The sequence below is a fragment of the Rattus norvegicus genome, chromosome 8 (assembly GCF_036323735.1).
Source record: "Rattus norvegicus strain BN/NHsdMcwi chromosome 8, GRCr8, whole genome shotgun sequence".
Classification (NCBI taxonomy): Eukaryota; Metazoa; Chordata; class Mammalia; order Rodentia; family Muridae; genus Rattus; species Rattus norvegicus.
The window spans coordinates 11981520-12007748 of record NC_086026.1 but is presented as its reverse complement, the minus strand read 5'-3'; the positions used below and the strand labels follow the sequence as shown (position 1 = coordinate 12007748).

Sequence of the window (26229 nt, the reverse complement as noted above, 5' to 3'; positions counted from 1 at the left end):
GCAAAGACCAACCTGAAAGTAAGTGTTCTTGTATATAAGAGAGTCTTCTTTAAGGTCATGGTCTATGCTCCTTCAGGGGAATAGATCAGAGCTGGTTTCTCTGAACGGGCAGCAGTGACCCATTAGCTGTGTGTCCAGTCACAAATACAGGGAAGAGTGGGTAAGAGAGAGAGATGAGACTGTGATAAAGAGGATGGGAGCTCTCTTTCTTAGGTCGGCAACATCTTCACTGAAAGGCTGACTGCAGAGCGAAACAAAGAAGACCCACGACTACCAGCATTGAGAGAGAAGTATGAACAGTGGCTGCCTGAGTTGTGAGGCAAACAGCACGGAGGCTTGTGGGCTCAAAGCAGGCACTCCTCCTCTCAGAACCCTCCCATCTTGCCACTGTCCTTAGATGCATTTGTGAAAGTCCCTTTATAATATTGTATAGCTTTTAAAATTGCAATTCAGAACTAAATAACAGAGCAGTTTTGTCCAAAAGCAGTATTTATTTCTTACAGAGTAGTTTTGTTCAAAAACAGTATTTATTTTTTACAAAGATAAGAGGCATTTTACATTTTTATAGAAAATACTGTAAGAGGAAAAGCTGCATGTTACTGATATGATAAAAAAATCATAAAGACCTTCCACTTCGTAAAGTTTTCTGCCCTATAAAACCATATTGAATGGAAGGTATTATTCTGGGTTAGTCAGCTATGCTGATCTGTAGTTATTAGTTTGTTTGGAATATAGTTTGTTCAATGGTTTATTTTTATTCTTTCTCTTTAGATGGCAATGAAACATTTATTTATTTCACGTTGGATGTGCAATAGATAACAGATAACCAATACTGGGCTTTATGAAACAATCATGAGAGAACAGGCAGCAGAGGAGTTTGTATGTTTACTTTGCAGCTAATTAAAAAAATAAAAAACAAAAAAACAAAAACCATGCAGGTAAATCTTTAGTTGGTTACTGCCTCCTGGAAGGTTTATTGAAAAAAAGACTCTAATGTTTTATATTGAAGCTATGGTGAGCTCTACAGTGAGTAATGTAATATGTAGTTGAGGTTTGTATAGGAAGCCACTGTTCCACAGGAAGCTTGTAAATGGCCATGGAGGAAAAAATGACTTTTTATTGTGGGCCTACCTTACTTCTCATTGCTCTCTGGCATGCTTGACAATTTAACAATGTGCTACTTAATTTTAAAAATTATTTGAGTAGAACTGACAGATAATTGATTGCATAGAAGCTTTAGAAGCTGTGTGTCAGTAAGCACAGGTTGGTTGAATACAGCTATTAACGTGGCTTGGACAGCATCATACTTAGTAATGTAAGTGTGTATGTGCTACTCATCTGACACTGGACCAAAGCGGCCTGTGCACAGAGCCAGAAACAAAACAATCTGTGCTCAGGGTAGTGTTGAACTCCCAGAAGAAATGCATTTTCTTTTCTACTTTCAGGGCAGGAAGAAAAATGTAGTTTCCTGGGAGCAGAACCAAGCTAACTTGACTTCAGGATTCCTTCCTAACCATTTTGTTTGGAGATCAATGAACAACTTCCTGTTTCTGGACTCATTAGAATAGAGATAGAGGAACCACTGAGGAAGCAACTCTCACTGCTAATAACCAGAACAAAAAGCTTTTCCGTGGGATGGCAGAACCAAATGTATGCCTCCACAACTTATAGCTGCCTGAAGACTTGAATACAAGATCTCGCAATTAATTTCTGCTGATTCAGAAATAAGTATGTAGATTCTTAAGTATATGATTAGAGATTTACACCAATAAAAGTTACTTGTTTTGTTAATACATGAACACTTTTAGGCTATAAATATTCCATGATAGCTTGTTTCATGTAACATGATATAAGTTCATGTGTATATATTGCAAAGATAGAAATGCAAGAGCAAAACAGAAAAATTATTGGCATAGTTTAGAAGACTTCGACCCATTTTTAAATGTAGACCTTATCAAACAGCCCATCTGATTTTCAGTTATGTTGCTTATTTCTGACTTTCCATCTCCTAAGTCTTGCCATGATTATTATGTTGAAAGGCTCAAGTGTAATTGCATGCTCTTTCTGAAAACACTTGCTTTTCTGCAGATTTTAAAATGAAAAAGTTCAAAAATTCTGTAGCAACCTATTGTTTGCCTATTATCACAACAATCCCCTGAACAATTCATTGAGAATGGTGCTCAGTGGATTAGCTTGCATTGAGAAAATACATTAAAGAGGACTTAGTTGTTAGCTATCCCATATTACTTTGGTATTGTCATGGAGACAGCTACTGTCCACATTTGTAGGTGAGTAGTGCATCTCATGAAGAAAATATTTAAAAACTTGTTTTTATTGACAGAAATTATGTATTTTTCTCCACATAATTAAGGTATACACATATGAATGTCTCAGTTTTCATTTAATGGACAAATGCCTTCTTTAAGAGAGCAAGATCTGGTACATTTTGACAGAAAGTTTTAGAATAAACTTATCTTTTGAATTTTTAAAACACGTTTTATATGTTTGACAAAATATCAAAGTAATAATCTAATCATTTGTCTCTGGAGGAAGTCAATAAATATACTGAATAAAGTATTTCATCTATTTACACACATCGAGCTAGACATGTATCCGGGTATACATGCATATCTTCACATACTATTAATAAGTGAATTCCCATGTTTACAGATATAGAAATGGATGATACATGCTTTTTCTTGCTATGGCCCTAACAAAGCAACATTTCCATATGTATTCACTGTACTGTAGATTGGAAGAAATTCTGGCTCCTTAGGGTGGGACAAGGGTCTCTTACCATGTTTTCTTAACCTAAAGGTCCTTGCGTGTTCAATGCATAGTGTTTTATCGAGGTGGTCTTGAGCTGCAGATGCAGTCACATCGCTCATGATGATCCAACTGGATATCGACAAGAGCCATATTCTTAGCTTTGCCCCTTCTTTTGAAATGTCCAGGCTCAAACTTCAGTACCTATGATAAAGGATAAGAAGTGTATTTCCTGTTAGAAGTTTAAGTCAACCAAATGCCAGTCACTCATTCCCCTTCTCCTAACGAGTGAGTAAGCTTGCTGTTGGAACAAGCCTATGTAGACATTTCTGCAAATAACCATTGACCATGCAATATGCAGGAGTCTACTCCACCACAAATAATGCCCCTGCCTCACCTTTAGTAGGAAGATGACTGTAGGTGTCTCAACAGCCATTATCAATAGCCCTCCTAAGGACCTAAGTTGTAGCAAGGCCTATCCAAATAGATCATTGTTCTTCTGAACAGAACACGTGTTGTAAACAAATGTAACACCAAGCACCTCTCCAGCAAGGACAGGTTAATAGTTACGTTAGCAGGTTGTGTCAATATGAATAAATGCTGGATTGAAATAAAACCCTTCTCCCCTCCCTAAAAAGCCATCAGTGGCTACACAATTACCTTTATGATGACATAATGCCTTTTGTAATCCAAGACTGAGCTACAGCACAAAGTATTTGTACATTAATACTTATATATCATTATATTACCATACTCAAAAAGTATATATACATACATATATATAATAACTTTAAAAATAATTTTTCTTCTTTTAAAATTCATTTATTATTACTGTTTGTTTGCATGGTATATGTATGTGTGTGTGTGTGTGTGTGAATGAGTGTGTGTGTGTGTGTGTGAGAGAGGGGGGGGGAGGGAGGGAGGGGGAGAGTCAATGGAGGTCAGAGGATAGTTTTTGGGAATTGGTTCTGTCCTATTATGAGTTTTGGGGATTTAACACAGTTGACAGGCTTGCACAGCAAGTATTTTTATCTGGTAAAGCCATCTCACTGGCCCCTAAAATAATTTTACTACAAATCATTACTTTAAAGAGACTCTAAACCTTCTTTTCTGCTGTAGGCTTCTCTGGGTCAAACACTGTCCCAGGACAATACAGGGTAGTGCCACAAACTCACCCTTAGAGCTCATTCACAAATCATTGCGCCTCTTCTTTCTGTATTTAGGCTCCACTGGCCTGTACGTTTTATCTGTTCCTTTCTTCATCATGATACTGACAAACAATTATTTAGCCCCTTACCCTTTGCCAAAAGTCTAACCAGGTTTCCCCATCTTTGGTCACTGTTTGTTGCATGATAGGGAGCTTTGGCTGGGCCTGTTTTACAATTACACAGGCAAAGCTTTAAAGGCAGGGAAGTCCTTCATCTACATTCTTCTGGTGACACAGGCCCTAGGCCAGGATGTTCTCTCCTACCTTCTAGAATTCTGACAATGTGTCTCTGTGATATACTTCCTATTTCCTTCTGCATCTATAGCTTTGCCTGATCCCAAGTGTGCAGTGTAGTGAGGGCTTGTTATGCCTTGCTACCAAGGTATATTTTGGTCCTCACTGAAGATTACATGGGGGAGCTCACTTTAATGCCTGTATAAGTTCCCATGGCATCTTCAGAGTTCTGCACTTGGAAGTGTAGTCTTAGACATTTCATTGCTCTCACAGTCAATGTTAAATATCTTAATCAAACCCAGAGCATGAATTAGGAACAACTATACCCAGACTCCTCAGCACTGAGCATCCCCATCCACTCTCTCTGTTTATTTAGCCTTTAACTGTGTGGTGTCGTGGGCTCTCCAGTGAGGAAGAGAGCAAGCCATTGATTTTTATGTTCATTACATTGAGGGACCTGGAGTTTGTTTCAAAAGAATGATTCCAAAAATAAAAATAGAAAAATAAAAGACTATGGTCCTGTCAGTTCTGGTGACAGTTTTACAGAAGATTGACTTGTTATTTTCTATGATGTAATTATGTGTGCATAATTGGCATCATATACTTCTACATGAATTTTTATGTTCTCTTTGTTGATTGGATAGTACAAGCTTGTATAATGGCGGTAAACATTCTTGCCAACATTGAGTATGTCCTAAACACCAGACCATGTTTTAAGTGGCTCTGCAAGTATGGGCTTATTTGCTACATGAATTAGCTGCACACATAATTTAATTCACACATTAAGAAAGGGATTAAGTCATATGCTTAAACAGGGTCATGGAGCTAGTACTTAGGAGAACCAGAATGAAATAAACTTGAGGTGGCCTAAACCAGGTCCTTATCCAAAAAAGTAGACCCTGAAGTACACGTCAGTGAAGAAGATAGGTGTTGCTGTTGATGTGGAGAGATATGAAGAGATTTCTTTCACATCTTCCCTGTGTTCTAGCCTCCAACAAACACAGGAGGCAAAGCAAGATACATATGGCAATGTGGAAGAGACAAGAGCAATCTTATACATAGGCCTTGTCCTTCAATAAAAATCTAAGTAAGAAATCTAGTCCAGGATACGAACTCATACTGCTCAGGACAGGAAAACTGCCACTTTTGGAAGGATTGTTTTGGACAGGACATGAGTTGAGCCTGGTCTCACCAAGAATTTCTCCAAAATATTTTCAAATTATGTGAATGTAAACAGGATTAGGGATCCTAGGAAGTAACATGATTTCTAAGAAGCTGAGTACCCTCATGTGTGTTCTTAAAGAAGACCATTATCAAGAACAGATGATTTCAGTGGCAGGCACCTATACATCAGTGCTTCCTTTATCTGTTTTCCCATTTGATGACAAAGTGAATGTTTGGGATAGGAGTAAAAGCCTGGTAGTTTACCTGGTCCTCTGACTGTTCAGGAATTTTCCCCTGTGTTTTATAATAAGCTATAAGAGCATAGTATATATGTGCTTTGCTGATAAGGAAAAAAATGGCAGACACTTTCCCCAGACAAGTCAGAAAAGCACTCTTTGAACAAAGTGGAAATTGGACAGCTTTAGTACCTGATGTTCAAAGCTCTTAGACCATGTAATAGTCTTAAGTTCAGGCAGTGTTGAAAGGATGTAGAAACCAAGACTGGCTTCGGGGAGCATTGAAAGTTAAAAGAAAAATGAAAAGCTTTTATCAAAGAGTGCAAACTGGTGGGTTATGGGTTACCTGACTACCTTTAAAGGTAAGGAATCATTGAATTAATTACAGCAGCCAAAAGAGCTTGGTAATAGGTGATATCACAAAATGCTTTCCCATTTTCCAAGCCAGGATTCGCAGTTGCAAGCATACACACAAAAATCAAAATCTGTTGAGGGGCAGCCAGTCATGACTCAGAACCTGTGGGTGAAAATGGAAATCCTGACTCCCATTCAATGTCTGGAAAAACCACATGAAGACAGGAACACTGAAATTCATTAAATGGACAGATCCAGGCAATGGTTTTTATGCCACAAAATCAGAGATGCTCAGGTTTGTAAATTACCGGTGTCACAGTCGCACAAGGTGGTTAACTGCAATCCTCTGTCTTGTTGCCAATAAACCAGCAGATGAGTCATTGCTATAAAGATATTACACTAATAAAACAATGCCAGGCACAAAAAGCTCTCTGCTGAGTTGAGCTCTTGTTTATTGGGAATATAAAAAAAGTTGTTAAAACTTTGTAACAGTTCTCAAATCATTGGCTGGTATAGAAATACAAGTACATGTCTTATGGAGAATGCATTACATAAACCTAAATCATTAAGCCATTATTTAAGGTACTTTTCTAACTTCAAAGGCAGACAGTATTTAACAGAGGGTCAACTACTTAAGAAAACAAACAAAAAACAAACAAACAAGCAAATAGAAACACAAACAAATTCCTATTTTTTGCTTTTGTATTGGCTTCTTTTACATGTAAAGACATCATATGAATGTATAGATTCAAGCATTCTAAGAACACCAGGGAATTAGTCTGAAACTCAAGTGTCTTAGGAAAGGAATTTGGAATAGAAATCTTTCCCTGGGTGGTGATTTAGCAGGGCCTGAGAAGGAAGTCATGTCTAAGACACAGGACTGCTAAAGAGAGCTGGCAAACAGTTTAAATGATACGCAGAAGTTTAAAGGTGACAGAGACCTGAGTTACAGTGAGGGTTTAGAAAATGTTTACAGCTCCCAAAAAGGCAACCTTGACATCTGTAGATGTTTGTTTCAATTACAAGCTTTATATAAATCACTATGGGAACCTTTATATAATTAAATGGTAAAATCATTTTAATAGCACTTTAGAGGAACTCTGCAAGCATATTTAGCCTCTCTTTTGCAGGAAAACATGGAAGCCTGCTTGCATGATGTTCTAGAATTCCTTCAGGTCTTATTTATGGTCTAGACAGGGTCATGTTCCTAGCAGGTTTGCTAAGGTTGTTCAAGAAGACCTGGTATGAAGCTAGCTGGAGACAGAAAGGGTATGCATATGTTGCGGTACTGAAACAATGAGTCCTTTCACTTGGTAAGTAAGTGAGCAGGGTAAGTAGCTATGGTAGAGACCATCAGACCATTGACTCTTAGAGTCCTCTTCACACTTGCCTTGTGGTTTACACAAGGATGCTGTGAGTCACCTCACACCCCCACATGAGCAGAAGCACAAGTGTTATTTTCATCATTCTGAAAATGACTAAACTCCATTTTTATCCATGCTGTCTGTGCATGCAACACCCCGCACCAGATCTTCGTATTTCAGGGATAAATGACTGCCTACATCCCCTAGCCTCCACCACAATCAGATGCCAGTTTTTAATATAAAATTTTACATCAACATACAAAGAGGCAAGGATGATTCCAGATGCCATAAAGCAGTGGTTCTCAACCTGAGGGTAGTGACCCTTTGGGGATCAAATGACCCTTTCACAGGGGTTGTCCAAGATCACAAGAAAATACAGATATTTGCATTATGATTCATAACAGTTGCAAAATTATAGCTATGATGTAGCAATGAAAAGAATTTTATGGTTGGGGACACCACAACATGAGTAATATCTTAAAGGGTTGCAGCCTTAAGAAGGCTGAGAAGCACTGCCATAAATAGTGACAGTGAAGGCCTTAGCTCTACACAACATGGTATCTCTGGGCCCATGGGGCGATTTACATTTCAATTAGTTAGGATAGAATTTCATGTGAAAATTTAGTTCTCTCTGCATTCTGCAGGTGTAAGGTGCTTAACAGTCATAAGTTACCTGGAACTCTTCCTCCCTCAGCCCCATCTTAGGTTGTGCCAATATACAATATACAATATCTCCTCTGAAATAAGTTATAACCTTCCTAAGGCAGAATGAGAAATTCTTACATGAACCCCAAATTCTGATAAAAGAAGTGACCCTCATGTGAGGTGTGTAACCTACAAGTGACATAGGACAAGACTGACAAAAGCAGACAGAGGAGCATTTATCATCATGGACTGACTGACACTTCCCCAGTTCATCTGCATGGGCTCATAATCCCCCACCACTTAATCTGCTACACATAACTCCACTCAGGCTGATTTGTTTGTTAGGGTTTTCCTTTCTTTGTAATGGGTCCTGTATCATATGAAACGCCTCATATCTATATGCATTTCTGTTATCTGTGTTCAAAGATGACTATGAGGAATGCTAGGAAAGAAAATTAATCAGGAACTTATAAAATTTTTAAAAGTATATATTAGCATTTATTTATTTATTCATTTATTGGTGTGTGTGTTTGTGTATGTGTGTGTGTGTGTGTTTGTGTGTGTTACATCTGTGTTACACGTGCCTGTGTACATCTACATGTAGATGATAAGGGACTTCTAGTGTCCTGGTCTACACTTACTGCCATATTATCTCTCCCTGAACATGGAGCTGGGTTGGCAGATGACAAGTTCCAGTAATTCCCCAGCCTTGCATCTCTGCCTGTTATGTAAGTGGGGTTGTAGGCAGATGTGTTCATCCCCAGGTTTTATGTGGGTATCAGGGATTTGAACTCAGGTCCTCAGGATTGCATGCCCTATACTATCATTCATTAACCCATCTCCCTAGCATCTGGGGTTTGAAAACAGAAAATAACATTGTCCTGTACCGAAGAGTGCTAACCCCACTGCAAGAGAAGTATCCTACCTCATGCAAACAGTGACAATGTTGGTGTCACCAAGAGCTCTCTAATTGTGCACATTCTTTTCTCCAAATGTTGAGCACTGAAATACTTGTAGGGAAGTTTACAAGCTCACTATGTGACAAGTTCTTTTTCTTTAATTGGTTATTTTAATTATTTACATTTCCAATGTTATCCTCCTTCCCAGTTTCCTTTACACAACCCCTCTATCCTATCTCATGCGCACACAGGACCAAGGGCCTTCTTTTCCACTGATGCCAGATAAGGCAATCTTCTGCTACATGTGCAGCTGGAGCCATGGGTCTGTCCATGTGTACTCTTTGGTTGGTGGTTTAGTCCCTGGGAAATCTGGGAGGGTTGGTTGGTTGGTTGATATGGTTGTTTTTCCTATGGTGTTGCAAACCCCTTCAGCTCCTTTTTGTCCTTTCTCTAACTCTTCCATTGGATGGTTGTCTGTGAGGATCTGTATTGGTCAGCCTCTGGCAGAGCCTCTCAGGAGATAGCTATACCAGGCTCCTGTCAGCAAGCACTTCTTGGCAATAGCAATAGTGTCTGAATTTGGTGTCTGCAGATGTGATGGATCCCTTTACATAAGGCCATCATCTCTCATAGAAACTCATTTCACATCTCATCAACTGCAAGCATGGAATAGGAAACTGCCTTTAATGTAGCAGAGGTAAGAATACAGGCACAGACCTAATAGAATAAAGGGCTTGGATTTCTCTTAATGAGATGAAGCTCAGACTATGCCTGTTTCTGGTAATGGAAGAAAGTGTCTCCTGTGTTCCAAAATGCTCCTGATAGAGACCGTCAGGGAACATTTCAGGGTGCTTTTGGAGATTACTAGGGGAGCTGACAGGCATGCTTGTTTCAGGTGTGCCTGACAGAGTGATTAATGCTTTTGGGTGTTTCTATACTGTGCTGGGCAGGGGCAGTTCATATAGGACATTGCCCATTCAATAGAATGCTAATGTTTTATAACTCACAACCAGTGGGATCAAGGGCTTCCCTCTTTTTCTATGAATGGTGAAAAGCAGCCCAGGGATGACTGTGTTAATGTACACTGACTGTTGTAGTGAACAGAGACTGTCATAGTGTGCAGAGGAACCAGGGAGAAAATGCTGTCTGGACCTTTCAGATTACTCAGAACCAACTCTCTGCAATGCAACATTCTTATTGGGAGTTTCCAAAGAAAGGAATATGAAAAAAAAAATCAAGCCACTCTTTCCTTAGAGTGGAAATAAAAGGAAAGCAGTCCACAAATACATTAAAGCCTAGACTTGCACATTGTTGCTCACCATTACTGTGCGACCTTGTTGCTTTCTAGATTATTTTGACTTCCACCATTGACTAAGCACCACATTTAACCTTTTTTGGAAAACAGGACAGAGCTCCAACACTTTGAGACTGAAGGACAACCTCCAATCTGGAGTTCATCAGTTCACACAGAAACAAGACACAATAAGGAGGCGAGACAGCACCCTACTGATATGAGAACAGATTCTATGTTTCCTTTGAAAGCAGTGGGTGGAATCAACTATTCTTAAGACTAAGAAAATACCTTCTTTGTGGGCGTAAAATGTTAAGTTCCACTTTCCTAAGTTGAAGGTGGCCACTGTTGTGAGAGGTACACATCAGTGTTGATGTGCAACAACGACAACAATTGAAACAAAAGCACCTACCCCAAACTAATATTTTATTTATCTATCACCCGTCTATGTATGTATGTATGTATGTATGTATGTATGTATGTATGTATGTTACATCTATGTATCTACCTATGGCATATCTATATGTATAACTCTCTCTGTCTGTCTATCTATCTATCTATCTATCTATCTATCTATCTATCATCTATCTATCCATCCATCCATCTATATATCTATCTATTTTGGGCAGGGTCCCATTCTGCAGTTGAAGTTAGCCTGGAACTTATTATATAGCCTAGAATGACCTCTAATTTGTAGAAATTCTCCTGCCTCTGCTTCCTAAAGGCTGGGATTACAAACTTAACCCACCATGCCCAATTCAAAACCTGTTCTCCAAATGGAGAGTCTTGCCTTCAGGGACTGACTGTGAATTCCTTTGTTTTGTTGGCTCCTCGTGATCATTCACTAAGTACTATTGTTCATATTGTCTCTTCTTAGTGTCTGAAACTGCATCTGCTTCATATGGCAGTGAGTATTTTTAAGCACATTTTCATGGATTTTTCCCCTCTTCCTGACCCTGGAGCCTTGGTTCAATATCTATGAATACAGCAGAAAAGTCTCCCTACAGACATGACTCGCAGTGGCACACAGTCTGCTCAGTAAGTGGCTCACAGTTTACTCAGGAAGCAAATGTTTTCTCACAGCATTGGCTGCCCCAGTGCTCAGGTAGCTGTATTCTCACTATTAGAAACATTTCTCACTCTTTTGTTTCCCCTGATGTTGATCTTTACATTTACTTTTGTTTACTTCTTTCACAGTCAAGAGCTAAATTTCCAGGTAGTGGTGAATGCTATTTAGGAACAATAAGCATTTCCAGAAAAACAAAAGACAGACTAATTCAACATTTATGCAATAAAAAGTGCTCTGAGCTGAAAGCCAGTCACTAGGAGTGCCTACACACATGAGAGTAGAGCTCTCTGTTCCCAGATCCAGCTGAAAGAAAATAGGTCTACAGGAGTGCTGATACATAGGCATATAGGAGGGTCAAGCCACTGCCAGAAACAGCAAGACAAACTAACACCAGAGACAACCTGATGTTGAGAGGCAAGCACGGGAACCTAAGCAAAAGAAACCAATACTACTTGGCATCATCAGAGCCCAGGCTCTCCCACCGAAGCATATACTGGATATCAAAACACACCAGTAAAGGAAGATTTGGATATTATGATGATGATGTAGGATTTTAAGAAGGACATACATAACTCGCTTAAAGAAATACAGGACAACAAAAGTGAAAAAGCAGAAGTCCTTAAAGAGGAAACATAAAAATATCTTAAAGAATTAAAGGAAAACACAACCAAACAGGTAAAGGAATTGAAAAAACTGTCCAGGATTTAAAAATGGAGACAGAAACAGTAAAGAATGCACAATGGCAGACAACCTTGGAGAGAGAAAACCTAGAGAAGAGATCAGGAGTCATAGATGCAAGCGTCACCAACAGAATACAAGAGATAGAAGAGAGAATATAAAGTGAAAAAGATACCATAGAAAACATCAAAATAACTGTCCAAGATAATGGAAAATGCAAAAAGCTCCTAGCCCAAAACATACAGGAAATCCAGGACACAATGAGAAGATCAAACCTAAGGATAATAGGTATAAAAGAGAGTGAAGACTCCCAACTTAAGGGGCCATTAAATATTTTCAACAAAATTATAGAAGAAAACTTCTCTAACCTAAAGAAAGAGATGCCCATAAACATACAAGAAGCTTATAGAACTCCAAATGGATTGGACCAGAAAAGAAATTCCTCCTGTCACATAATAGAAAAACCAAATGCACAAAAAAAGAAAAAGAATATTAAAAGCAGTAAAAGAAAAAGGTCGAGTAAGATATGAAGGCAAACATAACAGAATTACACCAGACTTCTCACCAGAGACTATGAAAGCCAGAAGATCCTGGGCAGATGTCATACAGACCCTAAGAGAACACAAATGCCAGCCCAGGCTACTATATCCAGCAAAACCTTCAATTAACATAGTTGGGGAAATCAAGATATTCCATGACAAAATGAAATTTACACAATATTTTTCTACAAATCTAGCCCTACAAAGGATAATAGATGGAAAACTCCAACACAAGGAAGGAAAGTACACCCTGAGAAAAGTAAGAAAGTAATCTCCTTGCAATGAAACATAATACAACATACAAACATAATTCTACTTCTAACAATGAAGATAGCAGGAAGCAACAATCACTATTCCTTAATATATCTTAACACCAATGGATCAATTTCCCAATAAAAAGAATAATAGACTGGATATGTAAAGAGGACCCAACAGTTTGCTGCATACAGGAAACACACCTCAGTGACAAATGTAGACACTACCTCAGAGAAAAAGGCTGAAAAACAACTTTGCAAGGAAATGGTCCGAAGAAACAAGCTGGAGAAGCCATTCTAATATTGAATAAAATTGATTTTCAACCACAGTCATCAAAAAAAGATAAGAAAGGATACTTCCTATTCATCAAAGGAAAAGTTCACCAAGATGAACTCTCAATCCTAAATATCTATGCTCCAAATGCAAGGGCACCTACATTCATCAGAGAAACCTTACTAAAGTTCAAATCACACGTTGCACCTCACACAATAATAGTAGAAGATTTCAACACCCCACTCACATCAATGGACAGATCATAGAAATAAAAATTAAACAGAAACATAGAGAAACTAACAGAAGTTATGAACCAAATGGACATAAAAGATATTTACAGAACATTTTATCTTAAAACAAAAACATACACCTTCTTCTCAGCACCTTATGGTACCTTCTTCAGAACTGACCATATAATTGGTCACAAAACAGGCCTCAAGAGATACCAGAAGATAGAAATAATCCCATGAATCCTATCAGATAACCATGTACTAAGGCTGGTCTTCAATAACAACAGGAATGCAGAAAGCCCACATATACATGGAAGTTGAATGCGTTACTAAATGATAACTTGGTCAATGAAGAAATAAAGAGAGAAATTAAAGACTTCTTAGAATTTAATGAAAATGAAGGAACAACATACCTAAATTTATAGGGCACAATGAAAGCAGTGATAAGAGAAAAACTCATAGCTTGGAGTGCCTGCAGAAAGAATCAGGAAAGAGCATACATCAGCAACTTGACAGCACACCTAAAAGCTCTAATACAAAAAGAAGCAAATACTCACAAGAGTAGTAGAAGGCAGAAAATAATCAAGCTCAGTTCTGAAATCAACCATGTAGTAACAAAAAGGACTATACAAAGAATCAATAAAACCAGGAGCTGGTTTTTTGAGAAAAGCAAAAAGATAGATAAACCTTTAGCCAGACTAACCAGAGAGCACAGAGGGTGCAAAATACTCAAAATACACAAAAATACTCAATAAAATTCTCACAAACCAAATCCAAGAACACATCAAAATGATCATCCATCATGATCAAGTAGGCTACACCCCAAGGATACAGGGATGGTTCAATAAACAGAAATCCATCAACACAATCCACATAAAAAAACATATGATTATTTCATTAGACACTAAGAAGGCATATGATGAAACTCAACACCCCTTCATGGTAAAAGTCCTGGAAAGATCAGGAATTCAAAGCCCATACCTAAAAATAGTAAAAGCAATATATGGCAGACCAGTAGCTAACATTAAACTAAATGGAGAGAAACTTGAAGCAATTCCACTAAACTCAGGGACTAGACAAGGCTGTTTATTCTCTCCCAACTTATTCATTATAGCACTCAAATTTCTCACTAGAGCAATCAGAAAATGAAAGAAAGTCAAAGGAATACAAATTGGAAAGGAAGAAGTCAAATTATCACTATTTGCAGATGATATGATAGTGTACTTAAGTGACTCTAAAAGTTCCACCAGAGAACTACTAAGCCTGATAAACAACTTCAGCAAATTGACTTGGTATAAAATTAACTCAAACAAAGCAGTACTCAAAGGATAAACAGGTGAGAAAGAAATTTAGGGAAATGACACCCTTCACAGAAGTCACAAATAACATAAAATACCTCAGTGTGACTTTAACCAAGCAAGTGAAAGATCTGTATGATAAGAACTTCAAGTCTCTCAAGAAAGAAATTGAAGATCTAGAATATGCTCATGGATTGGCAGGATTAATATAGGAAAATTGCCATTTTGCCAAAAATAATCTACAGATTCAATGCAATCCCCATCAAAATGTCAACTCAATTCTTCATAGAGTTAGAGCAATTTGCAAATTCATTTGGAATAACAAAAAACCCAGGATAGCAAAAATTATCGTCAGCAATACAATAACTTCTGGGGAAATCACCATCCTTGACTTCAAACAGTATTACAATAGTCCTAAAAATTATATGATATTGGTACAGAGACAGGCAGGTAGATCAGTGGAATAGAATTGAAAACCCAGGAACAAACCGACACACCTATGGTCACTTGATCTTTGACAAAGGAGCTAAAACTAAGCATTGGAAAAAAGATGGCATTTTCAACAAATGATGCTGGTTCAACTAGAGGTCAGCATGCGGAAGAATACAAATTGATCCATTCTTTTCACCCTATACAAAGCTTAATTCCAAGTGGATCAAGGACCTCCACATGAAACCAGATACACTCAAATCAATAGAAGAAAACATGGGAAAGAATCTCGATCATATGGCATTGGAGAAAATTGCTTGAACAAAACACCAATGGCTCATGTTCTAAGATCAAGAATTGAGAAATGGGACCTCATAAAACTGTAAAGCTTCTATAAGGCAAAGGGACACTGTCATTAGGACAAAATAGCAACCAACAGATTGGGAAAAGATCTTCACCAGTCCTACATCTGATAGAGGGCTAATATCCAAAATATACAAAGAACTCAAGAAGTTAGACTCCAGAGAATCAAATATCCCTATTAAAATTGGGGTACAGAGCTAAACAAAGAATTCTCAGCTGAGGAATATCGAATGGCTGAGAAGCACCTAAAGAAATGTTCAACATCCTTAGTCATCAGGGAAATGCAAATCAAAAAAACCCTGAGATTCCACTTCACACTAGTCAGAATGGCTAAGATCAAAAACTCAGGTGACAACAGATCCTGGCCAGCATGTGCAGAAAGAGGAACACTCCTCCATTGTTGGTGGTGTTGCAAACTGGTACAACCTCTCTGGAAATCAGTCTTTAGGTTCCTTAGAAAATTGGACATTGCACTACCTGGGGATCCAGCTCTACCACTCCTGGGCATATACCCAAATGATGCTCCAACATACAACAAAGACACATGCTCCACTATGTTCATAGCAGCCTTATTTATAATAGCCAGAAGCTGGAAAGAACCCAGATGCCCTTCAACAGAGGAATGGATACAGAAAATGTGGTACATTTACATAATGATGTACTACTCAGATTTTAGAACAATGACTTTATGAAATTCATAGGCAAATGGAATGAACTGGAAAATATCATCCTGAGTGAGGTAACCCAATCACAGAAAAACATACCTGGTCTGCACTCACTGATAAGTGGATAATAGCCCAAAAGTTCGAATTACCCAAGATACAATCCACAGATTACATGAATCTCAAGAAGGATGACCAAAATGCAGATGCTTCATTCCTTCTTAAAAGGGGGATCAAAAATATTCATAGGAGTGGATATGGAGGCAAAGATTGGAGCAGAGACTGAAGGAATGGATATTCAGAGCCTGTTTCACATGTGGCCCATATATATATATACGACCACCAGGACTAAATAAGATTTAATAAGAGGCATTCCTAACATCTCACACCAAGCCAATACAAATCATCTTCTGTCAGACCCCAACCCACCCCCAAGATGTATACAAGATCCTATCTAGAAGGAATAAAGGTATGTGTGAGAATAACTCCATTATCTGAGAGTATCTGTTGTTTAAGACCTATAACACTTGCTGGGGAAGAAAATGCTCTCCTGAAGCTTTTGAGGCTAGAAGCTTCTCCTGCACCTTGCTTGCTTGCTGAGTCTCCAGCCAGCTTATCTTGGCACAGCACAGTCTCTTGGAGCAACAGTGGTGGCAGCTAGAGCAGCAGAAGTACCAGAGCATCTGAGGTGGTTGCATTGCCCGCTCTCTGCTTGTGCCCTCCCTCTCCCCTTGTACTTGAATGCTTCCACCAGGTCCGAGATATCTGCAGACAGCGTCTGGTACACAGTCCAACACTTTATCATACAGGCAGTTATATAATCTAACACACTACGGTCCATTGTACTGTGAAACCCAGATTCCCTTCTTCAGGATGCAATTAATCATTGTTAATTAGCTCGGTAGAATTTTAGCTCCTGACAACATCTTTGCCCGGGTTAACAATTAGGCAATCACATTTCTTTTTACAGATTTCATTATTTTCATTTTATGTGTATTAACACTTTGCCTGCATGTGTATATGTGCATCATGTGTGCAGTACATGTGGGGGCCAAAAGAGGCATTAGATCCTATGGGACTACTGGAAAGGGAATTTGTGAGCCACCATGTGTGTACTGGGAACTGAACCCCAGTTCTGTGACAGGTAGAGATGGGGGGAATCACTGGGACTTGTAGACTGCCAGCTTAGCCAGCTCCATGTTCAGTGAGAGACCCCAGTTCAAGCTAATATAGCAGAGGACACCAGAGGTCCTCTATCATCTACATATAGATGTACACAGGCATATAAAACACTCATACTACACACACACACACACACACACACACACACACACACACAAATAAATAAATAAATAAATAAATTCTACTAAATAAATACATAAATGAATATTTTTTAGTTTTGTAGGTTTTCTGACTCATGTTCTTTCTTAGGATTCCTCCTATTCCTCCTTGAACACAGAGTGTAGAAAATATAATTTCCTGTACTCTTTCTAATTTTGTGGGTAGCAAGTGCTCTTAACCACCAAACCATCTCTTTAGCCCATTGACCAACCACGTTAAGTGGCACCATCTACCAAAACGCCACAGACATATGATGATGCAGATTGGATAGATCATGCAGATGGTTTACCTCATGATACTTCTTCACTGTCTTCCCTGAGCTGCACGTGCAGGACTTCCAGTTGAGAGTTCCGCAACCACAGTTGCCACCACAGCGCTGCACAAGGAGGCATCGTGGGAAGAAGACTGCGTTGGTCAGCTTCAACTCCTCCCTGAGATTCACCGAGTGATTCCTGGGAGTGCAACTGTAACGCTTGACATCATCATTGAGCCTGTCCAGGTCCACTGTAGGCAAACACACACAGGCAGTGCGTGAGCAGACATGACAAGAGCAAGATTCAATCTCACTACAAGCCCCACTGGGGGTTAAACTTGTCCTTGGGAGCTTACTATGGAGCACTATGGCAGGAAAGATCCAGTTTTTCTTTTGATCTTATATGACCTTGAAAAAAATCGTTAGTTGAAATTTGAATTTTGGTTCAAATCTTACAACTTGTGCATGCATAATGTTTTTGAGAGAGGTTTCATGTAGTCCAGGCTTAAGCTAAAGTTGCTATATACTAGAAATAACTTTGAACTCCTGATTCCCCCACCCCCACTGTGATTATAGGCCTGTGCTGCCAGGCCTTGCCCCGGTACCTTAAAAAATGGTACAAAAGGGGCTGGGGATTTAGCTCAGTGGTAGAGCGCTTACCTAGGAAGCACAAGGCCCTGGGTTCGGTCCCCAGCTCCGAAAAAAAAAGAACCAAAAAAAAAAAATGGTAGAAAAAGAACAAGCCAATAAGCAACAAAATGGTTCAGAGGTAAGAAAACAGAACAGTTGGCAACTGTAAATAATTTCCTTTATCTTTATCTCAAAGAGTAAATTAACAGCCTCAGTTGCTTCCTGATTCTAAACATTCTAAGTCCCAGCCATGGCTTAAACATAATTAGAGCTATATATGGGTAGCGGTAGGAGAGTAGCTGTAATGTTATCTAATGATTTCTCGTGCTGAAGTATTTACAAATAAACAGTATGAAGAACAGATTTAATTTTAAATTTAATTCACCCCACCCCCAAATCAAAGCACTAATGAGAATGGTACTATAGGGCAACCAAGGCTGCATGTGCACATGTGTTCCAGGCGGGGAGAGCAAGGTGCATGCATGCGCATTGAGTCCTAGGTGGCGGTAGTGTCTTGTTTTGCAATGAAGATGTGGCTTTATCTTTTGACTGTCTCTTTTCTGGGGGAAGTTGTTTAACAGCTTAGAGCCTCTCCTTCCTCCTTTAAAACACTTAATATCTAAAATGTTTCGGACGTGCTATGTGATAAATGCTGGCTAATATTCTTTATTTTAATTCACTTGATTTCCTCCAATTCTATGTTTTCCCCCTTTAAAAGTCAATGGTTAAAATAAGGAAAGAAAATGTCTGTTTTTCTACTCCATCTCTCTCTTTTTTCTCCTCCATTTCTCTCTTTTGAACATTTCTCTATAAATGATTAAGGAGCACAAAAATGGGGATTAATGTTAATTAAGACTATTATACTAAACTTTTAAATCTAAGTCATTGTGATGGTTAGTGTTGCCAGCAGACAGATTTCCAGGCATACTTTGGAGGAGGGTTAATTGATAAGGTAAGACCCATCTTAAATGTGAGTGGAAATATTCCTTGAACAGGGATCCTAGACCGAATAAAATAAAAATTGTGATGTGAGTATCAGCAGTTTTTGCTAGTTCATACTATCTGTGGATGCAATGTGAGCAGCTGCCTCCTCAAGCTCCTACAGCCATGACTTCTGCACAGCGAGACTATAACTCTAAACTGAGCAGAAACATAGCCTTCTTTCCTAAGGTGCTTGTGTTGATGTACTATCGTTATTACAGCAATGGAAAAGAAACTGAGACAACCAAAGCCATTTATTTGTATGATTATTGCATAACTTACACTTTAAAGAGTAGTCTCAAAATCTATGTCTAAATTTTCTGATTGATACACACCCAAGTCACTTATTACATCCCCACAGCCAGAAGAAAATCCTTCCACCCAGTCTTAGTTCCGTACCCTGTGCACCAGGCAGGCTACCTTAGGAGAAGTGTCACAGATGTCAGGTAGGCAATGCCACCCTCACCTGCATGCTAACCCCTGTAAATGTCTCAGTCTTAACTCAAAATTGTTTAAAGGGGAGGGGGTAGAAATTCCTATAGCACAGATCAAAAGTTAAGGATGATAGCAGAATGTTTGTGAGAGAAGAAAACATAAGAGAACTCACAGATATGCGCCAAGAATCCATTAACTCCACACAGTCAGAAAACTTCTCCAAGAGTAAGCGAGAATGGCCATGTGGCCAGGTGACCCCTGAATGGGAGTTAAAGGCACCTGGATTGATGGGCTGCTCCCAGTGCCTTTTCATACAGGCAGCTGTGCTTTGAATCTTAAGGGTAGCAGTTTATTCCTGTTATGTGCTGAGCCCAGGACACTGTGGGGACTCAATAAATGCTAAATAATCAGTGTGCATAATTTATTGCTGTTTTTTCTTCCTTTGTAAAGACATGTCATAAGTTTAGGTATAATCAATCCAGCTTTAAATTGAATGAACTCTGTCTTGGGAAAGGAACCATTTTTATTGCCGCTAAAGCCCTGCCAACAACTGCAAGCCAAGCAGGAAGGATTGCATAAACGGATTAAGAAGTGCAGCAGTCAGCAATTACAAGTGTCACCTTGAGATAAATACTCATGCTGGCTCATGCATTATTGGGCTGGTAGGCCAGGCCGAGGTAGAATGCCAAATCTGTTGCCAGTGACAATGACAATGCATTTGTCCAGTAGAAGAACAAACAGACGCAGTTAACATGATGGGGGTGGGGAAGGGCTTGATGCCTGTGAAGGCAAAGACAGGGCAGATCAGCACTGAGCTGTTTCCTTACTGCAGTGTTATGCCAACCAACCTCTAGTACATTCCTTTGTCCCTGCCCCCACCCCACTTTTTAAAAATGAGAATAGTGAAAGTGAAAAGAAAACGTCAAGCTGCAGTGAATGCCCTTGCTTCTTTTCATCCATAGCCTCTTTCTTAACACACAGAAATGGCAAACCCACAGGTGAAAAGAAGAAAACTAACATCATTGGACCTACATTAGGCCTTCTTGGAGGATAAAAGGTTAGGATAGTGAATGGTTGTACCCCTGACGTGCCAAGGTATCTAAATCCACCAAGTTATGTGTATGATGGCCATAGTATCCAACAGCTCTCAAAAGGGGAGAGAGACTGCTCAGTTTAAAACTAGAATAAATGGGTTTGTCTGACTGGACACCAATAGCACAAAAGTCTGGTAGCCGACATGCTGCATCAGGCATCGAGTTTCCGTCAGAGAGAACTGATAACCAGTGGAAGATCTCTCCGGCTCTCCAGTGGGAGCCTCCATGGGGAACTAGGAGAAGGGGCTACTCTTCCTTCGTGTTTTCCATCTCTGTGGCTAAACACCAAGTTTAATTCAAAGGCTCATTTCTTCCATCTAATTTTCTTTATTTCAGCTGAGTGGACATGGTATGATAATGCCAATTTTGCTTTCCTTTCCAATTTACTCCAGATTTTTTTAAATGGCTCTTTGATATCAGTGAAGGGTTGGGACCTCTACACTGACTATTTTCTAGAAATGTTAAGTAGAGTCCATGATGCAAATCTTCTTCAGGACACAGAGATCCATAGTAGAATGCTGCCCCATGGCTTAGGAAGTAACTTCTTCCTGTTACAGCCCCAGCGTGTAGCCCAGGTGTCGGTTACTTGGTGCAAGGTCTGTGGGAAGAATTGTATTTGCATGCTAGAATGGAGATAAGAACACATACCTTTGTCCAATTTCTAGTAGATGAGTCTTAGGTGTAGGGGAAAAGCCAGGTCTGTCTAGTTGTTTCTATTAGATTACTAGCACCAGGAACTGCATTAGGTTTCGTATATGACTACATGAACTCTTTATACCAACTATGTACAAATAAAAGCTTATTTTCACATGGAGGAAATAAAATCTTTGAAAAATTAAAAAAAGACAAACTCAAAAATCAACCATCTCTAATTTCTTTTCCAGTGATATGTAAGGTTTATGGAAGCAGACTAATCATCATTTCTCCTCTCCTTCTGTGTGGGACCTAGTGGGAGAAGCAAATACAGCTCCTTTAGATAGTCTTCTAAAACCACATTATGTTTGCCAGTGGAAGCAAAGTGGAACTAAAGAAAAGACAACCTCGTCAATGTGCCAGATTTTTTTTTTTGCTAAGAATTGGTATTCAGTAACAAACAACTCCATGACTGAATCAAAGAAAACAATCAGATTCTTTTTAGCATAGTCTTTCCGATCATACACAGAGGGAAAATAATTCAAATCTTATTATGTCTCTTATGCTTGGAAGCTCTTATCTCTAACCTAACTTAGAATGTGGTATGAAAGGTTCTCCAACAGCTGAGAAATCCACACTATAGATTGGAGATAGGTTATAGCATGAGCATGACCCATGGCCTAGAGCAAGGCATAAAGCAGGGCATAGAGAAGGATGCATCAAAGATGCCTACCCCAGGTGAGTAAAAGGGATTATCGTAGGAAACCTGTTAGGAAAAGGGCTAAAAATGATGCTGGTATTATAGGATAGATTATAATACTGGGGCAATAGTAGAAGGTAAGAGAAATAAATGAATAATTGTGTTTTTATAATAAACAACGAGGGGCTCTTAGCCTTTCTTCAAGGTTCATAAATTCCCCAGGAGGAGTCTGTCCACTTTGTATGCTTAACAATCTCACTGTGGATTTTCAGATCCCCTCTTCTATAGATCTTGGCCTAATGTGGAAACTATTTTTATAGAACAATCAAAAATTGGGGGAAAAAGCTCAGGATAAGAAATTAGGATATTTTAAACTTAAAACCATGGAATACTTTAAATTTCATAATTCCTTTTGTAGGCTGCATTTCTTAAAAGTAGAAAGATTTACCACTTTTATCTATAACAACCTACTATATTTCAATAAAATGTCATCAGCCCAATGCGGATTTCTAAAGTTTAAAAACATCATGGAGCAAAGTGACAATGGGAATTTACTGAGTCCCTATAGTATATAGGAAGTGTGTTCTTGCACACACTTTAATTGGTTTCATGATAAACCTTTACTTTGGATATTGCTATCTCCATCTTTTAGTTGTGGAGAACTTAGATACCAAGAGGTTGAGTAACTTGTCTAAAACTAGTAAATGCTCATCAAAAAATTTCCAGGAAATAACTATAGATAATAGAGTGTCCGAAAGACATTGAATTCAACTTGAAGAATATTGGCCATTATCAGGCAAGTCTCTGTCACTGAGAACACTATGCAACCCACTTATGAAATAAAAATTAAGAAAACAAGCAAAGGGATACTTATAAATAAGTCAGGTTTTAAAAAAAAAAACTCTCTTTCTTTCCTTTAAGCCTATGACTTTAAGCTTTAAATACCAGTGGATTCCCCATAGCTTTGTAGTCATGATATTTCTGTCTATTTAGACAGTGTCAGTGAACCATTTAGAATTTGTATCTCTTTCTGCAGAAAATAGGACTAATGATACTCTCATGCCATGCATTTATTTAGCTTGAATGAATTTAGAGTGTTTGAGATCAAGGTCCACATTTCAGTTCTCAGGAGGTCTGACCCACATTCATGTTGCAGACAAATGAGGTCAGATTGAATACAGAATCACCTACTGTCAGTAGTAGCAGAGGAGAGTGGGTCATGGCCACCTTCATCTATGTATCACAGGGGTGATGTCCAGGCATGTTCAGTTTGATTCATGTAACTTATGCTGTTCTCTCAAGTAAAGACACCCAATGAGTCAGGTGTCCCCATACTGGCAATTCCTGAAACCATGTATGTATGCTCTTATACAGGACGTGTCTTCTAAATGGTGGTTCAGACAGCAAAAGCATTCTATTTCTGAGAGGTTAAGAAAGAAATAAGATTTGAGAGAGGAAATACTCAATGACCAAAACAGTTCTAGAAAATTCATGGGTTGGCAAGTTTGATACTTGGCAATTCTTGTGTCTGCTCTCAGGAGAGTGCAGTAAACAGAGCTTGGTTGCAGATTGCACAAGGCTCCATGATTACGTATGATCTCAGTCTTATGGGGAGGACAATGGAGCTCAGAGAAGATGTGGCTCTGCACCCAGATCTTCAAGCAATGAAAATAAAACATCAAGTGCCATTTGTGGACGCATGATCAGGTGCTGGATACCTCGTCACTGCCTCATCCATAGATGGTTTTGCAAAGTGGAGAAATGAGCATTTTACACAAAGTGAAATTTCTCCAAAGGGATGCTTTCTCCAAAGCTACTGTTTTAGGATTTGAGTCCAAATTGTATGACAGCTTTGCTGGACTCCAATGTTCTTATTATTTTCAATCCATAGCATTATTTCTTATGATCTATTTTGGAATTGAGTGTTGTGGTTTTGTTCTAATGCTATTTGTGTTAATTTGGCTCCCCAAATTACACAGGAACTGGCATATCTGCCTAGATGCCCTCAGTTGGCTTTGATTGGTGAAATAAAGTGGCTGACTGCTAATGACTGGGCAGGGAGACAGAGGCTGGATTTCAGATTTCCCACACTAGGGACCATGAGAAGAAGGATGGATAAAGTCTCCGTGACAGGGTAGCAGAAAGCTGGAGCCGGAGAGACGCAGGAGAAAAGGCAGACAATATGTAAGAATCAGGGTAGAGTGTATATGTTTTGGAAATTCAAAGCATTTGGCTACTATAGAAGGGGCCTACACACCCACTGGGCAGTTTACAGCAGATTAACTCACTACTGCTACAATTGAGGATGAATACTTTTAACACTGTGAATACTTTAATCTGGTACTGACCTTGTTTCAGGAAAACAATGAAGCTGATCATGTTTCAGTGATTTGTTTTAAAAAGGAGGTCTACTGTGGTAATGGTGTTTGCAGTGCCTCTGAGCATCTAACTTATAGAGAGGCCTACAGGAACTACCACCTCAAGCCTGCCTGACCAATGCTTACTGGTGTCAGTAAAGGGTTTTATAAAAATAATTTCACCCAGGAATTAAGTAAGCATCTAAAGAAAGCTGTAATTTTCAAATAGTTCCTACCTCAGTACCTTTGGAAACTTCCTGATATGATGTATGTGTAATAAGTATTCATTATTATTATTTATTATAGCCATTCTCCAGTTTCTTGTGCCTATCACTTACATTAGTATACAAATTAGAGGGAAATGTTTTAGATATTAGAGCAAAATATCATAAATAAGATGAACAGAATTGACACTGTTAGGAATGATCCCAGAGTTACAACAGCTGACCATTTAGGATCTGTGGAGTCATATACTTTATATTGTATTGTTTTTGGTAACTGAATACCTAGACAGTCGCTTCACTTAATGGTAAAATCCTGGCAGGAAGCAATACAAGCCAATCTTAGTACATGTATCCAAAGCTAGGAAATTCTTTGGAGAAGAATATAAACATACTTTATTAACAATTCATAACTGTTAATTTGGAATATACCAGTACATTTGCCAATATTTCATACCATTTCACCCTCCCTGTGTCCCCTCTGTTCCTCCCTCCTTAGTGCGAGTGTGTGTGTGTGTGTGTGTGTGTGTGTGTGTGTGTGTGTGCTTGTGTGTGTTGCAAGAGACTGAACCCAGGTCCTTGCACAGTCTAGGCAAGTGTGCTTACCACAGAGCTGTAACCACATAGCCAAGGCTGTTATTTTAAAATTTTAGCCCAGTACTTGCACTGTGGACAGGTTGTCTCCTTTGCTGCTGTGTGTCATTCTGAAAAAAAAAGTTGCCCTTCAAGAAGCAAAGAACTAGGTCTCATTTTTATTGTTAATCTCCGCAAATCTCCTCTTACTTAGTGTCCAGTTTAGTAGAACCTAGGGCTGATTACTTCTTAATGTGGAAATGTCTACTTTTATTTTATGAGAAGTTTCCTAAAGAAATACACACTGCACCTAAGTTCATAGGTTTTTCACCATAGTTTAGCTTTAGTTAAGCCACAGTGGTCATGCAGTGACCTCGATGGCATTAGGCAGCTACTAGCAAAGTCAGCCATATAATTTACCTAATATTGCATTACTCATAGCTATTAGAAAAAGTAAATAAAACTTGAATTAGAGAAGACATTTTTTTCTTTAACTTTTGCATATCTGTGATGAAAGTATAAGATTGACATGGTTAGCATTCTGTCTAAGCTCCACCCCACAGTTACCTGGCAACAGCCAGGGAGGCCTGACTCACTATAGAAGGGGCTGCTTGCTCCTTCCCTTCTCCCTCTCTTGTTCTCTCTTGCTCTCTTGCTCTTTTCTTCCTTTCCCCTTTGTCTCTCCATTCCCTTCCCCACTCTCTCTCCCTGTTCTAACACCCCCCCTGCCCGCCCGCCCGCCCGCCCGCCAGCCATCTCTCTCTCTCTCTCTCTCTCTCTCTCTCTCTCTCTCTGGCTTCAGTCTGGTGTTGCCCCTCCCCGGGGTGGGCAGGGGGAAGGGGGCATGTTCTGTATCCCAGCAACATGTATGCTATTCTTGTGGTGGGTGGAGAACAGAGTCCAAAGGGAACATGGCGAAAGCTGTTCTTCACTAGGCTGTAGGGGTGGGGAGATGGGGGGGTTCAGGGATGGGGTTTGGGGGTGGGAGCAGAGTACAGGAGGAGAGTCCCAGACAGAGAGCTCAAACAAGTGGGAGGAAGGATGGTCCAGTGCGA

At 39.2% G+C, this 26229-nt stretch overlaps 1 protein-coding gene across 2 annotated transcripts in view; it reads right to left on the bottom strand.

Moving 5' to 3' along the window:
• Window positions 1-471: 471 nt before the first annotated feature.
• The window catches only part of Pdgfd (platelet derived growth factor D), a 233943-nt gene continuing 208185 nt past the window's right edge, over window positions 472-26229 (bottom strand). For both annotated transcript variants that reach the window (XM_039082130.2, NM_023962.3), the window contains exons 6-7: window positions 17587-17801; window positions 472-2970 (exon numbers count right to left, since the gene is read on the bottom strand). In XM_039082130.2, coding sequence (XP_038938058.1) covers window positions 2845-2970; window positions 17587-17801 — 341 coding nt within the window. In that variant the 3' untranslated portion in view covers window positions 472-2844. The remainder of the gene's footprint in view (window positions 2971-17586; window positions 17802-26229) is intronic.